At 44.9% G+C, this 16,817-nt stretch overlaps 1 protein-coding gene across 1 annotated transcript; it reads right to left on the bottom strand.

The window, feature by feature from the left end:
- Positions 1–347: 347 nt before the first annotated feature.
- PRDM4 (PR/SET domain 4) lies at positions 348–16,432 on the bottom strand. The gene is made up of 11 exons (XM_063154390.1): positions 16,340–16,432; positions 14,675–14,808; positions 13,846–14,031; positions 11,049–11,843; positions 7,828–7,977; positions 6,519–6,637; positions 5,704–5,789; positions 4,652–4,779; positions 3,778–4,092; positions 2,474–2,642; positions 348–1,495 (listed from the first exon to the last, which is right to left on the bottom strand). Exons 1-11 carry the CDS (start codon positions 16,348–16,350, stop codon positions 1,186–1,188), a joined length of 2,403 nt encoding a protein of 800 aa, XP_063010460.1. The 5' UTR covers positions 16,351–16,432; the 3' UTR covers positions 348–1,185.
- Positions 16,433–16,817: the final 385 nt, after the last annotated feature.

The raw sequence follows: 16,817 nt of genomic DNA on the forward strand, positions 1-16,817 counted from the left end.
ACACACTGATCTGAGGCAAGCATTTTCAGGTTTTAAGAACCCTGGGAGCTCTACAAACTGCAGCATACAGGGAGAGCTTAGGCCATTTAGGGCCCAAAGCAGAGCCTCTTTTCCAAGGGAACCTCCCATTACCTTGTCAGAGAACAGAGCACAGCTGAATCTTCTTTTGCAGCACAGCCAGAGGAGTGACACAGCAAATCAGAGTTCATGGAGGTCCTCCTACACATACCATGTCCCAGGAAAGCCTGGGAGAGGCAGATGATTAAAAGGTGGTATTACTTCTCTTAGCATCATTATCAGAAATGGAAACAGTCTTTTTCAGCATATGTAAATATTAAAAAAGAACATTAGAGAAGAGCCACATTTTTAATTATTTTAAAAGAACAACCAAATGTAATAATCTTCATTCCATAAATAGTATTAGCAGCAAACCTCCCATGTTTCTAGGTGGTAAAAGGTTTACAGCACAAGAAGTAACATATACTGTAAACACAGCCTGATCGTCTGTAAGCCCCTTCCTTACTGAGTCCATAGTCTTTTATCTCTTCACCTGCTTCCGTGGGCTGTGAACTTGAGGGAGAAGAGGGGATAACTGTTCTCCAAAAACCAATGTCTGATTTTCTGTAGTGGGATACTTTGTATGGAAGTGCTGATTTCACTGGCCTTTTTTTTTTTTAACCAAAAGATTTTGTTTTAAGATGGAAACCTGAGCATTAAGAAGTCCTTGCTTTGTGCCAAACCACATCCTTCAGTTAAAAAGTTCCACCACCATTTTTTCCTTGTTTCTCTTCATGTCACAGCTTGGGCAGTTAAGGACAGTTGGCTTACAGGTCACTGCAACCCCTCAGCTACATTTCTGGTTCGTGGCTCTTTGCTCAAAGGGCTATGCGAGGTGTGTCACGTGTCCTGGCACTGGATGGATTCATCTGAGTGATTTGGAGAAGTATGCACAGCGTGTCTGAAAGAAATCTTGCCTCACATTTCCTTCTTAGCAACTCTTCACTCGTACGTGCATGGTCCAGTCTTGTTCAGTGTTCTGGCTACAGATTATATTAAGTGGTGGTAGTGTGGAGACAAAAACAGAAGGAGAACTCCTCACCTGACATACACTGGTGACTGGGGAAACAAGGAGGAGGGTTTTTTCCTTCCCTACTAGTAATATCCAAGAAAGTTTCCCTCTCTTCTTCATTTGTGTCCAGAGAGAACATCACCTGTTGAATAGACGCCATTGTTAATCCTACAGTCATCAGTCCTCATAGAGTCTATTAATTCCTCCTCTGAATCCTCCTCCTCTTCCTCCTCTGGGGCTGACAGACTGGATGTAGGGCCTTTACATATTTTTAAGTGTCGAGTGAGGTGATATTTGGTTAGATAAGCCTTGGAGCATTTTTCACAGACATAGTCCCTCTTTCCTTCATGTGAATTGAGATGCTTTTTCAGGTGATTTGTCCTCAGAAACAGCTTGTCACACTTGGGGCACTTGATCTGCCGTTCTCTGCAAAACACAAAAAAGTGAGTTTGCTCCTGCCACAAGACAGCTGGTATTAAAATGCTGATTAAGGTCCACGTTCTAGCAAGGACAGAGATACCACCCTCGACGAAAAGGTCAGTTTCCTTCCCACCCTACATAAAGGCAGGTGGGGAGGAGGCAGGGAAGAACAAGTAAGGGAACAAAGCTCCTGCATTTTAACAACCCTTGGTCTGTAAATGCAGAGGAGCTTACCAGACTGCAACACATTCTGTAATGACACTGCAAAATACCTCTCAGCAGCGGGTAGGAACAAGCAGCAGAGCAAGTCTGTGTTTCTGTCTGCCTCTCTCACTCATCTGGCTGCACTACACTGGCTCCTAGGCAGCATGACAGAAGCAGCAATGGATTCTAAGTGAGTACAAAAACCAGATGCTGAAAATGAATAAGCAAAGGGACTAGCTTTGGCAAGCAGCTTTTAAGGAGGACCTTGGCTTGGGAATAAATGAACAGGATGGAGAGATTCTCAGAGCAAAAGACCTGGCCTGGTAGAGGGCTGTGGGTAGGAATCTGCCTACAGGAGGTGTGGGAGAGCAAGCATGCGAGTGAGACCTGCAGGGAGGAAAGGGCTGGGAAGGGGAGCAAAGGGCTGGGAAGGGTGGCACCACACCCCTACAGCAAACAGGTGGAGCTCACTAACAGGGTCCTCAGTGACAATAGCACTGAGAAGTTTGTCTTTTTTGGTCACGTTGGGACATGGAAACAGTTCTCAGCAAATAATGAAATATAAATCAAACAACCCCTCTTTCTCTTCAAAATTATGAACACTCCAGACTGCCATTTCACAACACAAGGAGCACACTTCGAATTTACTGTGTCATGGAAATACTGCAGACACTAGGACTGACCTCTCTGTCATTTCAGAGGATGAACCCACCTATGCTCCCTAGGCCAAACATTATTTCTCGCACTGGCCAGTCCAACAGCTCCTGTGAAGTCACTTACTGTGTGTGAGTGAGCACGTGCTGCTTGAGGTCCTGCCTGCGCATGAAGAGCTTCTCGCAGTAATCGCACTTGAGGTTCTTCTCCCCGGTGTGAATGACCATGTGCGACTCCAGGTGAGCCTTCTGCGTGAATGATTTGTCACAGAGGGTGCAGCGGTAATTCTTCTGACCTAGGAGTACACAGGGACACCCACAGATTAACACTTGGTGTCCCAAGAAATGCAGTAAGCAAACAACCCTCACCATTGCTGAAAAATTACATTTTACCGTGACGAAAGGCAGATTTTTTGTGAACAGGACTTGTTTTCTCCTGCAGTTCCTTCAGACTCAGCATAAAGGCCTACTTGGTTCCAATCTATATTTAGCTATGCAAAAAAACAGACAGCTGACTTCATAATTCCCAAAGCTTTTCATCCCATACTCCATGCCCCCAATGCCACGACACTGTTTTAAATCACTGATGCGCTAGTGCACCTTTCTGCAGGTCATCTTTCTAAACACTGCTGCTTGTTTCTCCAGTGCTTGTGGTCAGCCAGTCTTTCTTGTGAGGTGGGGTTTGTGCTTCTTGTCCACACCAACTGTACCTCCTTGTTCTGGATTTCAAAACACCCCCAGCAGCTCTGCACATTTTCCACCAAGAGATTCAGGCAAACACTTAAAAAGACTAGTCTTATCCAAGATGAATTCTTCAGTAAAAACAATGGTAGCTTCTTTTGTAACAGTAACCATGGTAACCATCTAGTTACTGTATATTAGTACATCCCTATCCTCACTGATTTCCCACAGGAATTGTATCTGATGCCTTACTGGAGCCCAACCACATTTGATGCAGTGCATTGCTTTTGTCTGCAAAAACAACTTCTCTTACCTAACAAACACACAGGTACAAATGTCAGTGGCCCTTTGAAAACTTCTATGTTTTATCCCATTTTTCAACTTATCAGTACTTCTGTTATTCTTTGCCAAAAATAGTTTAAAACCCCAGCATGTTACTGAGTTCAGACTAAGTCTGAATACCACTTGAATCCCACCCCACTGAGTATTCTGTAGTTGTGTATACATTAATATTTCATCAGTCCATTAAAATCCCTGGCTATTGAGTCTACAGCTTCCTATGCTTAACTTGAGGGCACTTCACTCCCAGTTTTATTTCTTTTCTAGCTTTGTAATTAGAATTTTGTGATTTCCCAATAAGGAATAGTGAAAAAAACAAAGAAGCAAAAATACCCACACTGTCTACTGGCCTGTAACTTGACCTTCACCCTCTCCCCTGTCCTCACACAGGCATCTGTACAAAGCCCTCACCTGTGTGGATCTTGAGGTGTGTCCGTAAGTTGCTTGGATCGCTGAAAGCTTTGCTACAGAAATCGCACTTGTGTGGCTTCATGCCCATGTGCCCCATGAAGTGCACGTGCAGCTTGGAAGGGGAGATGAAAGCCTGGGGGCACATGGAGCACTTCCACTTCCTCTCCTTGCCGTGGCCTGGCCCGTGGCTGCTGCTGTGCCCCTGACTGGGGAGGTGGTTGTGAATATGGCTGCTCAAATGGGCCTTGAAGTCCGCATAGGAAGCGCATTCCTTCCCGCAGTGGCAGATGTGCACGTCTGGATGCTCAGGGACATCTTTGGGAACAAAAACATCACTTGTACTGAGGCACAGTAAAGCCTAACAGACCTTGAACAAGGACCACTTCAACATTTAGTCTGTGGTAGCAAAGCCAGGGGCAGAGATTTTCACCTTTGTTCTCTTCTTTCACCTTTGTCTGGTGTTGCTTTCCAGCTGTTTCAGGTAGGTCATTTAAAATGTTTTGAGGGGCCAAACTCTGGAACAGTTTTGAGCACAGCTCACCCAAATCTAAATTATCACAATCCCAGCTGGGGGAGGATAGGACTATCTTCAGCTCAAAAACTCCCTTAGCCCTGGATGAACAGAATACTATTTTTCTTAAAAAAAAATCTTCAAAATATTTTACTCCTGATCAGTGGAATTACGTAGGGAAATGTTTCTTTTAAATTATGGTACTCTGTAGTAATGAAATGTTGAAGGAAACCATGACACGCACCAATGGGAACTGAGAAGGAACATAATGCAGTCCCAAGTCACAGAGCCAAGAGATGGCACTGAAAGGGATTTCAAGCTGGATACTCCCTGCAAAGCCAAGAAAAAAGAGCTCTTACTTACCAAGCTGTCGTGCATAGTCCCGACTGTAATAGAAGAGAAGCTCGTGTTCAGGGGGGATGTCCCGAGAGGTGCAGAAGTAAATTTTTCCATCGTGAGGATAAGCTACCAGGTTCTGCTCTTCCCGGTTCCTACAGCAATAACAACAGCTAAGGAAAAAAGCCCTTCAAAAGTAATGCCTTTTGGGGGAGAGGAGAGGGATGGAAAAGACAAAAGGAAGGGAAAAGGAAAGATTCCTACAAAAAGGTAATAGGAACATCAGTGCTTGTCAGCATATTATAAAAACTTGTATGTCTGTCACTTCTGTCCTTCTTTATTAAAGGAAAGAAAAACTAGACCTTGAGAGCCAATATCCTCCACCAAATTATGTGTTTCTCGCAACACTTCTGAGAAAATTATCAATAGATATTTGAGTGGGCTGAGAGAAATGAGTTTATGATCTCCTAAGAAACTACAAAAATCTATGTATTTTTTATACACATAGATTAATTTACATAGATATATCCCTTAAGAAATAGAGAATGCATGATGGAAAAAATATCAGTAATGTCATGAAGCAACATTATCTTTAAAAAGTCCTCTTGAGGACCAGTTCCAAGACGTGGTCATTTATTTTTTGAAGCAGTATCTTGCATATGTTTGTTCTCAGTATCTGAAACCAGCAAAAGGTCTGCCCCACTGCAGTGGGAGATTAAACATTACAGTTCTTGACTCCTGCATATAGGAACAATGAAATGGAACTGCAGGAGAAACCTACTTTGTGTCACAGAGAAATAAGAAAGGTTCAGCCTTCTCAGTGGACCATGATGGAGCAATACTTAGGCCAGCCTGGATAGTTTTCATCATAGACTGAAAGGCACAGGTCTCACAGGCTGTGGGGCTTGGAATTTGGCCAAAAGAACTCAGGGACACTTTGTAAATAAAGTATTAAAATCAAAAGGACAATCAAGGTCAACTTAAGTTGAATGAAGGTCAACCTTCATTCTCCAGTACAGCTTTCTATGAGCCTGCAGCTCAGACTCAAAGCCCCTTAGCACAGTCCAGGTGGCTCTCACCTGGCTTTGCGTACGAACATCATCCAGTTACACTCATTTTCATCAGCTGTGATGACACAGAACTCCAGGACACCGTTGTGATAGATCTACCAGGAAAGACAAATGCAACCTTAGGACAAAACATGGCAATAAACGCAGTGAAAGCCAGCTTCTTTCTTTGAGAGAGGATGTGTTTACCTAGAACAAGCCAGGAAGTCTCCATTGCCACTGCCAACACCACAGCCCTGTTTTCACTCCTTACTTTCCTCTTCACACAGGCACCTTGACCTCTATTACCCAGGAGGCCAGAAAATGTGTTTATCAGCATCTTTCTCACCTTTACCTTCCAGCAGAAATGCATTTGGCTGCATTTCTTACAAACCAAGTCTTGTGAATAACAAAATCTGGGCAAACAGTACATGTTTTATTTATATAGGTCAGATTTACTTTCTGAAAATGAAATGATGGGGAAAAGAAAGCTTTACATTTACTTTCCTAAAACAAAACATTCATCACCTGGGGGAACTTTCAATGAACAGAGATACAAAACAAACAAACAACTGCTGCCTAGCAATTCGTACACAATCTCTGCGGCAACTCCACACAAATACTGAAATCACACACAAGAGAAGGCATTAAAGAAGCTTATTGCTCTTCAGGACTGACTACCAGCATACTGCAAGGTATACAGCTCTGCTGTGCTGATACTAAGAATTAAACAAATAAACTGCATTACTTTTGACTTTGAGCCAAGATGATAATGTTAATGTTGCTGTCATGTGGTATCACCAGATAAAGGCATGCTGGCAGGCTGTGGGAGCTGTAACACCACTGACCTTCCAGATGTGACTGGCTGCTTTGTCTGTCCAGTCGGCCACCTCCAGAGAATGGCTCTGCTGCCCGATCAGAGGCCCGAAACAAGTCCTCACAGGAATGGTTTCTCGTGTCCACACACCTATCATTAGAAGACCATAATCTGAAGAAATCAATTATTTAAATAACTAATCATGCATAATAAAGAAGTGGGAGGCTTATGAGATAATGCTCCAGAGGTAATATCTATGCATAAGATCATCAAAGCTTCTACTTCACATGTGAAACACACCTATGGCAGAGACAAGAACCACCACCACCACGTGACACTAATGGGAGCCACTTTGGTGTCATTACCAATATTTATTTGGTCAAAAGCAAGTAATTTATTTTTCAGTAAGCTATAAAACTAACATCCTAGCCACTTGTACCAATTAAAGGTCTCATGGCACTTTCTGCAGAAGCAGAAAATACTAGTTTCAGTAACTACATTTTGCCTACCTAATCCCCAGGAATTTCCAGAATTGTTGCTGGGCATTGTTAAGCAGCTTCTGCATTTCTCCCCAGAGGCAGCTGTATTTCTGTCATGGGCAGAGGGATTCCTGCATGTATATTATTTATTATTAAAACATTTATATATATATATGTAGGTCTACATGAATACACTGAATAGCTTTTAGGAATAAACTGGAAACTAGTGCAGCTTGAAAAGAACAGATGTCATCTACTCTCAACAAGCAGCATCACTAAACAAGCCAATAATCACATTCTTCTCTAGCCTTCAGATCCTTAGGGTACTGCACTGTACTCTTCGATTTCCAGGTGACACTGACGTGAAATACAGTAACAAGGTCCACATCCAGTGGCAAGGTCACAGTCTACATGCCAAATGTAAATGAAGGGGGGGAAAATAACAGAGGCACTTGTGATCAATACTCCAGTGAGAGCACCCAGAAGGTAGCAAACCAAGCTCATGACCAAGCAGACAGAATTCTCCTCTATGACTTCTAATTGTCAGCTTCCATTGCAATTGCTGCATTGTTTTCTAATCAAAGCTGTGCCTGGGCTGTTTAGCACGATAAAAAAACCCCATACCTTGCTTAACCTTAAGAAGTGCCACACTGTGGCAGCAGCCCTATGGTACAGCTGAAGTCTAAGCAGTAACCAGACCACAAGGAGCTCATGGATAATATAAAGTCAGGGTGATTACAGAAGAGGGAAGCATCTCTCTCTTGTGTTTCTTTCCCACATTAATCTCCCCACGGTTTTGGATTTCAGCAGTGAGTGTATTTTCAAGTGCTGCAGGGAAGTGCCCAGCAATGCGATCCTTACCCGCCTCAGCTCCCATGATGGACTGCCGGAGCAGCAGCTGCTTCGGGAGGGACAGCCTGGCTCGGCTCTCGATGGGGCTGTCGGGGACAAAGGTGACGGGCCCGTGGTCCGGGCAGTCTGATGGATACGCCTTGTCACACAGCGTGCACCCTGCAGAGACAGGAGGGGACAGCAGGCATGAACAACATGCCACAGCTCCCTACCAACGTGCTTCAGCTCAGCTCCTGCCAAAGGCTGCTTCTGTCACGTTCAACTTGTCCACTCAACAGCTTTTACTCAGAAGAATATGGACTATGTTCTTACAGTCAGGTGGGCACTGACATACATGTCAGTTTCTATCCAATTCAGATCAAATGTGAGGATCTCCATCTACTTTTCTGATGGTAAACTGATGACCTAGACTCCAGATTATCCCTACAGGGGAATCTAGCAACCGTACAGAGCCTACTCTTCATCAAAGCTACTGCAAAATGAATGATAACCTCCCCAGTGCTGGTGATGGAGGAGCGAATTTCACTCTGATCACAAGTGAAATGAACTCTACTGGCAGAAAAATCTACAACTAACAAAACCAAACATATTCTAACTGGTTATGTTTTTGGAATTAAGCAGAAACACTTCTTGCATGTAGAACCTCAAGGATATCCATGCAAATGAACCAGTAAGATCATCCTTCTAAAATTTTCTGACCATGAACCACAAATCCCCTAACCTCCATTTAAATTCAATGTGTAAATCACAGCAGCAAAAACCTGACCTCACTGCTGCTTTTGAAGGTCTCACTGCAGCAAACCCATGCAGGGTGAGTATGCCACTGAATGCAACAAAAACAAAAGTCCAAGAAGAATCAGCAGCATCGCTTTCCTAATCTGTCATTCAGCAGAAGTACTGTTATAAAAGAAAACAGTGAAAGTCTTCAGTCTAATAAATTTGAGGAAAAGTACAGCATAAAATGCTCTCTATAGCATTACAATTTAATGTAGAAAAAGGATGTCATTTTAATTCTCTGTGGATGTAACAACCAACACCTACTCAGCAGCCACTCTCCTGATAAATAATTACTCTTCTGAAGAAGAAAGATGTTCAGGTAATTAATCAGGATGTCTGCAAAGACCCTCTTTGGCCTCTTGATGACCCAGCTCCAGTATAAAAGACCTATCACAGAAGTAGCCTTCAGCAGGCCCAGACAGCAGTTCCATCCTTACACGCTCTAAGATATTTTCCAGATACTTCAATGATACACCAGGGTACCAGAATTTGACCTCATATAAAATACAGTTTGAGCAACTACACAGTAACAGATAGGAAAGTACTCAAAAAAATTATTAGGTTGCAGCTATGTAAGCATTATTCCATGTGCACAGGTGACATGCAGGAGTAAAGCAACAACAAGCGAGACCTGAGTAATGAGAACCACTGTGTGGAAAAGCTGCTTTTAAGCATTGCCTGGCACACACCCACTATGGGTCTATGGACCAGCTCCAAGGAGAAGCAGAGGAAGAAAAGTTCTAGGCGTGGGATATTTCCACCTGGAGAAGTTCAACCATTCATACATTTTTAAGATGTTGGAAAACAAAAAATCTCACATTCCGCAGAAAGTTAAATATACTTTCCATTACTGTCCTTGCCAAATCATTAAAAAAAGAAAATTAGCCATTATTTCTCTGATTTGGATACCCAGAACTGTCAACAAAGATGACAAAAAAAAAAAACGCTTCTTAAAAGTGTATGCAAACATTCAGGACTGTAGCAAAGGAACACTTTTTATTTCCTGCTTAGGAACAGTAAAAAATTTTCTGAAAAAGGCCCCGACTCCTGCCATCTGAGGGAAAACTGCTAAGGGGACCTAAAACAACTCCTTGTCCTTGCTGTCACCTGTCTGGACACAAATTCCTGTTAATTCAGGTGAAGTTTAAAAACATCAACAAAAAGTTAAAATTTAAACCTCCCCAAGTCAAGAATCTGTTTTGCAAATCACATGCAAGCACAAGGCATGCAATACCCATTTTAATGTCCTACCAAAGGGGAGCATCGTCTGGAAAACAACTTAGGACTATGCTAACTATAACAACAAAAAGCTGGCACATCAAATCTCACTTTTAAGAGAGGAAGAATAGTTATTTCACCACAAGCATGTTGGATATCACAGTATTTTGATCATTATTTGTTCAATTTGCAACAGATGCTTGTAGGAACCTCTGAGTGCATCAACTGTAAAACTCTTCCTCTAGGAGTTGTAAATTCATCATAGTTCTATGCCCACCTGATTTGAAGTTGTATTTTATCCCACAGAATAAAATCTTAACAAATTAATCCAAATGTCTGACTGACTAGACACTTCACACTAAACTGCATCTCTTCCCTTGCTAACCATGGCACTGTACCTTTCAATTTCTTAAAACATGTTCCCCTGGCAAAGCAAGCCATTAGGTTCTGGCAGTTGTAGGGCCAGACTGGATGAGGAGCAGCACTCAGCAATGCTACCACAGATAATAAAAATGAATATAAAAGCTGGCCTTTTGTTTCAGTGGCAGTAAGCCAGACATCCTGCAGGTGAAAGTGCAAATCTCTCTCCCAGCAAATGAGAACTTCTCAGTTCTCAAACACCACTCCTTGAAAGATAACAGGACCGGCAATACAAAACCCAGTGCTCCTTTCTTCCTACAAGATCTACTAACCTCTGGACTAAAGTCCTTTGATGAGAATAATTAGAAATATTATAAAGTTCCTTCCCTCTCTGCTCTTTCTTTCCTATTTAGAACAACACTTTCATGATGATTGTTCATGGTTTAATATAAATTTTACAAAATCATGTAATGTCAAAAATTACACCCATTTGATGGAAAGTATGGCCTGTGGTCATGTTTGTTGTGTATTTTTAATGGGGAAAGAAGAGTCACTTTTGATGTGACTTTATAAAAAGAGAAGTCTCATTGGAAAGGATAATAAGCATATCCACCAAATCAAGAGCTTCACCAAGATTCAGCTTCCAACCTCATGGCAACATGAAAATGATACAAAGAGAATTATGCTAAAACATCCTCCTACGTCTCCTACTACTTTCAACTACTGTTGTTTCAAAACAGTTAATCTGGCACTACAGATGTTTCAAATTTTGCACTTGTTAAATAACCATAAATCTGTAACACTAGCAACCACCAGCCACACCAAACGGCTACATGGCAAACCCTACCCCAAAAAAGGACGAAATGTCCACTCACATATGGTAAACAAGGTTGCCATGTTTTCCTTGTTGGAATTGGAGTCTTCCATTTGCAGAGATGACGGTACAAAGGCAAGATTGTCTGCAGACACATCGACATGGCTTGGCCCCATGGCTACTTCCTGACTTATGGAAGACACTGCCACGGGCTCCAGGCTGAGGCCCACTTCATGCAAGGCTACTGAGTCCAGGGAAGCGAGGTTGTGTGAGGTAGGGAGCGCCACACTCACGGAGCTGGTGCTCATGGCCACAGTATGGATGGGGTCATTTAGTGTGCTGTCCGACATCCCTGTCACCCGGCCGGCAATGTGCTCGGGCTCCATGACAACAGGGAGTTCCAAAGTGCTACCGTGAATGGGAATGACGGCGCTGTGTCCCACAGCGTCTGATGTCAAGTTACTGCCCACTGCGTCTACGGCTAAAGGTTCGTGGTTTCGGGAGCCGTTTGGGATCTGCGTGTGATCCCCAGCTACATCATCCATTGTAAGCTCCTCTGCCATCCCATCTGTAGAGATGGGGCTGGTTACCCTGGAAACGCTCTCCATGGTGATTGTAGTATCCAGTGCTACCTCGTGGCTGTCACTAGGATGCAGATTTTGAGGACCGTGTGTGCTCACTGTGCGGGAGTCCATGGAGACAATCCCTGGTTCCAGCCCCACAGTCCCACTGGGCTGGTAGGGATCCAGGGCTGAGGGATTGTTGGAGACTGACAATGCTGGATTGCTGTCAACATTTATAGTGTTGGGATGGATGTACTGAGGTGGTGGTCTGTCAGCCAAGTAAGATAAGATACCTGATAGGAAGAGAGGGAGAAAAAGAAGGGAGTGAGATTACAACAGTTTTCAAATCTTGAATAAAAATCCGTTGAAGGATACACTGAGATCCCTGAATACATGTTCTCTACATTATCTCCAATTCAAATCCACTAAAATGGACTCTAAAATATGGCTTACAAACACATGCCAGCCTAACACTCTTGTCAAAGTACCACTTGATAACTAATTCAGAGTTTCCACCCAATAGAGCAAGTCTCTAGTTATTTCTCTAACTCTGAACACCCACGTTCGTGGCAGAATTCCACCTAGGCTGCTCAGTACAAAGATCGAATGAGAAAGAGGTTCTTCACATTTTAGGCTTAATTTTTCATTCCCAAAAAACAGCTCACGAGGATGAAGGCCTGGTAGTGGAGTCTATAATTTGGTCATTCCTGATTCATCTTTGCTAGAAACAGAAACAATTCTCCAACACACATTATTTTTGCTTAGGTATTCAAGTTTTAACAATGACTGCTTCCTTCCTCTAATACTAAGTGGCACAACTGTCTATCTCAGAGGTCATCAATTGCAATTCTGAAGGACAAAGACAGGTTCTCTCATAGACTTCATGAGTCATCTGCTTTTTTTTCTAACATGAAAGCATGTTGTTTCTCCTAAAACAATGGTTTGGTTTAATTTAAATCAGAAACCTACCATCTTTTCTGATAGTTCTGGGAAGGTACTCAACATCAAACAACCTTGAAACTTAAGATATGAAGAAACACTAAACTGTGTTTACATACTAAAAACAAACAAACAAACAAAAATATTCGGAAGAAATGCAACAGCACATTCAAGTAAACATTATTTCCAGCAGAGACAGAGGCAGATACTGCAGATTCTGCAAGATCTGACTCAGCATGTTTCTTTTTAGTCTTCAACTCTATGAGCCACTTGTTCAATAAGTTTTCCATTCAAATATGTTTGTTATTACAAGGATGCAAACACAGATACTCTTTCTGCAGCACAACAAGCCAAGAAATGAACAGTTTAATTTAATCAGCTGCATCAAATATTTCTGCATGCAATGCTGCCTTGTGGCTTGAACACAGAGGATCCTTGATGGCAGCAATACAACTGACAGAAGAACTGTATAAAACATCACAGAAAGATTATTCCAGCTCAGAAAACGGCAAACACCTTTGGTCCTAGGGCACAGTCTCCTTGCCTACTGAGCAGCAGGCATGCAGTGCAGTAGGAAAGGTTACTCCTAAGCAGCTGGAAAGTTCAGCCATCAGTCACCAGGTAGCTGCAGGAGACCTGGGCCGCTAGTTTATTCCTAACCCAGGCCGAACCAGCAATACCCAGTGAGTCACCTTGAAGGACTTTAACTACCTCATCCACCCTGCCAATCTTAGCTACCAAACAAAACCAGGAGTGCATTTAAAGTTTCAATGTCTGTGTTTTCACATACTGACATGTAAAATCCTGCATTAATACTCCAAAGCACATGTGAGAAAGCAAACAAGATAGAAGTCAGCGTGTTAACGCCTTTGGAAATCAACCTTGAAGAAAAATGAAGAAAAAATGTGCCATGGGTTAAATGGGTGGGAAAGTGCCCATCACCACCGCTGATGTCTTGCCCTCTTTGAGCTTTGAACTCCTGTAACCTCCCATTATGCACATATTAAATATTGCTTCAGACTACAGGACAAGAAAAACAGAAGCAACTTCCAAGCAACAAGCCATTGGAGACAGAAACCAGGCATGCTTTGTTTTCTGTTAATGCTAAAATCAAAGCAGGTGGACCAATCTCAGGTTAGGTTTAAACAGAAAATGCTCTGCAATTCTTTTCATACACAAATATAGAAACAGATAATCTGAAAATCAAAGTGTGTAAATGGCACAACAGTCTCCAGACAAACTCAAGGAAACAACAGCTCTGTCAAACTGTCAGTCATTCCTGCTTCAGGACAGAAACAGACAGCTCTTAAAACAGTTGCTCTTATTGTTCCAATCCATCAGCACCAGAGCACTTACCAGGTAGAATGTGTCTGAAATAGCTGCTCTCCAGGTGAGGGTATGGTGGTGGAGGTAGGGTGTAGTTTCTCTCTGGTATACCACACATCACTCCTCGATCTCCAATACCCATTGGGAGCATCAGAGACAGAGCAGAGGGCAAAGAACTCAAGGAGGGGCCCAGGTTTGGAATTGCAACAGGCAAGCCTGCAAGAGAAAATGCCCATTTAAATTCAACGGAACTCCCTGAGTTGATGAACACATGAGCTAACAAATAGATTACTAATTCCCCAGGAGCTCTTGCCCTAAGGAAATACAGCATGGCACTGTCCAAGTAAGGTGCCAGGCATCAAAGAAAGGATCAGTTATCACAGAAGTGAGAGGCATGCCTGAATATGGCTAGATCTTTTACATTTTAAAGGCCTTGCTTCTATTTGACAATTGTAATGGACTTCTGTCTGTGCAGGGCCCTGGAAAGAAGAGCTATGGAAACAGTTTTGCTATACAAGTGATTTTTCACCTGAGAGAAATTAGACATAGATGAAGAGAGATTTTCAGCTACAGCCCTAATTTCAAAGGGTTCTGATACTACTCACCCACAGAGCCAATCACCCCATTAAAACCGAACGAGGCCCCCACTAAAGCGTAAGCCTGACAAGCACTCGTGCCTTTTGCTTTGCCCACATAAGCAACTATTTATGGTTTCCCCTTCCCCAACTCTGCACCATTTCACTACCTGCGGTATGACTTGCTATCAGAGCGGGCACTGCTGCCCAGTTAGGACCATTGCTGTGACAGCAGAACACAGAGCAGGAGCTGCAATACCCCGTGGGGGGCCCGCCCCCGTTACCTGGTGCTGGTATGGCGCTGTGAGTGGGTGACGCTGCCAAGCCCAAGTGACTTCCTGACACTGGCAGGGCATTGCTCACAGAGGAGGAGGTCAGCTGGTCCATCCCTACAGGACTCAAGTTCATTTCATTCATTCTGGAGACAAGGAACATAGAGGGGAGTAGGAAAAAGAAAGAGAATGCAAAAGCATTCTTGATTACTGACTGTACTGTGGTGAGGAAAGGTTGAGCAAACAAACTCAAAATCTGATATTAGCATATAAAAACTCTGCCTTAAAAAGCTAAGCATAAAACACATCAGCCACTCACATGGTCATCACATCATGATCAATACCTATTGATCATATTAGATAGCAATAATCAGGATTAAAAAACAGTTCAGAAAGACAAATCAGACATAGCTTCTTCCTTGCCATCCAGAAAACAAAGTCTTGCTCCTAGTAATAAAAGCAATTGCGATTAAACTATTGTGAAAACAGATCCATTTACAAGCTGAATGTCAGAAATACTCAGCACCTGATTTATATTTCATGAATTCTGGACACCATATCCACATTCAAAATCTAAATTCTGGGGAGAAGATCACTTCAAATTGGTAACAGACACACAACCTCTAATTCCCCACCAGTTCAAACCGGGCCAATAGTGACAAGAGTTACCACCACAAAACAGCCATAGCAGTTTTAAAAGACTGTCTCAGTCTGGTTCTACGTGCTCCCATCACATTAAATACTGGTACCGTGGATGCCATCCTATTTCAGTGATCAACCGCACCGCTCAAGTAGGCACACACCACACAAGCAGCTGCAGGAACCGTCCAACACTCCAAACCTTCAGCCTTGGCAGAACCCATGTCAGCTTGGAGCACACATGTCCTTTGGGGTCTCAAGCTGCACATGCAGCCCAAACCACTCCGCAGGGATGGGGACAGCATGGAGACACTGTCTACTCCCACTTGTCAAACTCTGCAAGCCATGCCTAACCCAAGCCTGCCCACGCCGGCCCTCTTACCCATACACCAGGACTGACCAGCAGCTCTTAGGGCCAGCCAGACCAGCTGCCCCCCGAGCAGCCACACACGCAACACGCTCCAGGCTGACCCAGGCCTCCCACATGGCCTTTGCCAGCAGCAGGCCCAAGCGCCGCAGTACTGATGGAGAGCTGGAGCTTGGGCTGCCGCTCCGGAAAGGAAAGGTACCACTCATCCAGGAAAAGCGGCCGAATCCACCAAACTCACGCAAGTTCACATTATAAGGTCTCAGCTTGGAAGGGGCCCGCAGGGAACATCGAGTCCACTGGCAGCTCCTCGCAGACCACCTGCCACCCGGGGGACTGAGCCGCAAGCGGAGTCGCCGACTTCCACCTCGGCTCTGCCCACCTTGGGCACCGCGCACTGCCCACCGCCGCGCCCGCCGCCAGGGACGGCTCTTCGGGGACGGGGCCGAGGGCTCCAGCTGCCCGGCGGGGCAGGGCATTTCATCCCCGGCTCAGGCGGCTGCTGAGGATGGCGATGCCCGAGGGAGGGAACCACCACCCTCGCCCCGGAGCCGAGTCTCGGGGCCTGCGGGAGGCGCCGAACGCTTGATGGACCCCCTCCCGTGCTCGCCGTCTCGGCCGGGTGCGCCCCGCGGTCCCGCCCGCCTCGCCCGGTGCCCCGCGGCGCTCACCTGGGGTGCATGAGGCCCGCCGGCGGAGCGCCCGCAGCCGCATCAGGGCCCGACCCGCCGCCTGCCCTCGGCCCCGGCTCCGGCCCCAGACACGGCCCGGCCGCAACCGCCAGCGCCGCCGCCGCCTCATGGGCGGGACCCGGGCGGCGCGGGCCCGGCGCGGGCGGGGGAGGCGGAGGGAGGCGGGGACGGCGCAGGGAGGGGGCCGGGGCCGCTTCCGCCGGCGAGTGCCGGAGCCAGGAAGCGGCGCCACCGCCCCGGGGCTCGGCCGCTCCCCCCCGAAACCCTGCCCCAGGCTTCCCGTGCCGCCTCTTCCCGAAGGGTGCGATGTTCACTCCGGTGTTCCACCCAGTATTCCCACACAATATTCCCAGCTGTCTCACTGCTTTCTCATTACAGCCTCGTATCTGCTGTCATTAGAGGGCTGCGTTTTGTGTCCTCAGCCGTACCATCACCCCGTACGTGCCCAGCTGCCTCT

The sequence above is a fragment of the Melospiza melodia genome, chromosome 4, assembly GCF_035770615.1.
Source record: "Melospiza melodia melodia isolate bMelMel2 chromosome 4, bMelMel2.pri, whole genome shotgun sequence".
Classification (NCBI taxonomy): Eukaryota; Metazoa; Chordata; class Aves; order Passeriformes; family Passerellidae; genus Melospiza; species Melospiza melodia.

What these genes read in the sequence shown, in the direction of transcription:
- PRDM4 (XM_063154390.1), bottom strand. An exon ending in TTTCAGACACATTCTACCTG is followed by an intron (nt 11,844 to 13,845) that starts GTAAGTGCTCTG and finishes TCTTCCTATCAG; the next exon opens with GTATCTTATCTTACTTGGCT. An exon ending in GGCAACCTTGTTTACCATAT is followed by an intron (nt 7,978 to 11,048) that starts GTGAGTGGACAT and finishes CTGTCTCTGCAG; the next exon opens with GGTGCACGCTGTGTGACAAG.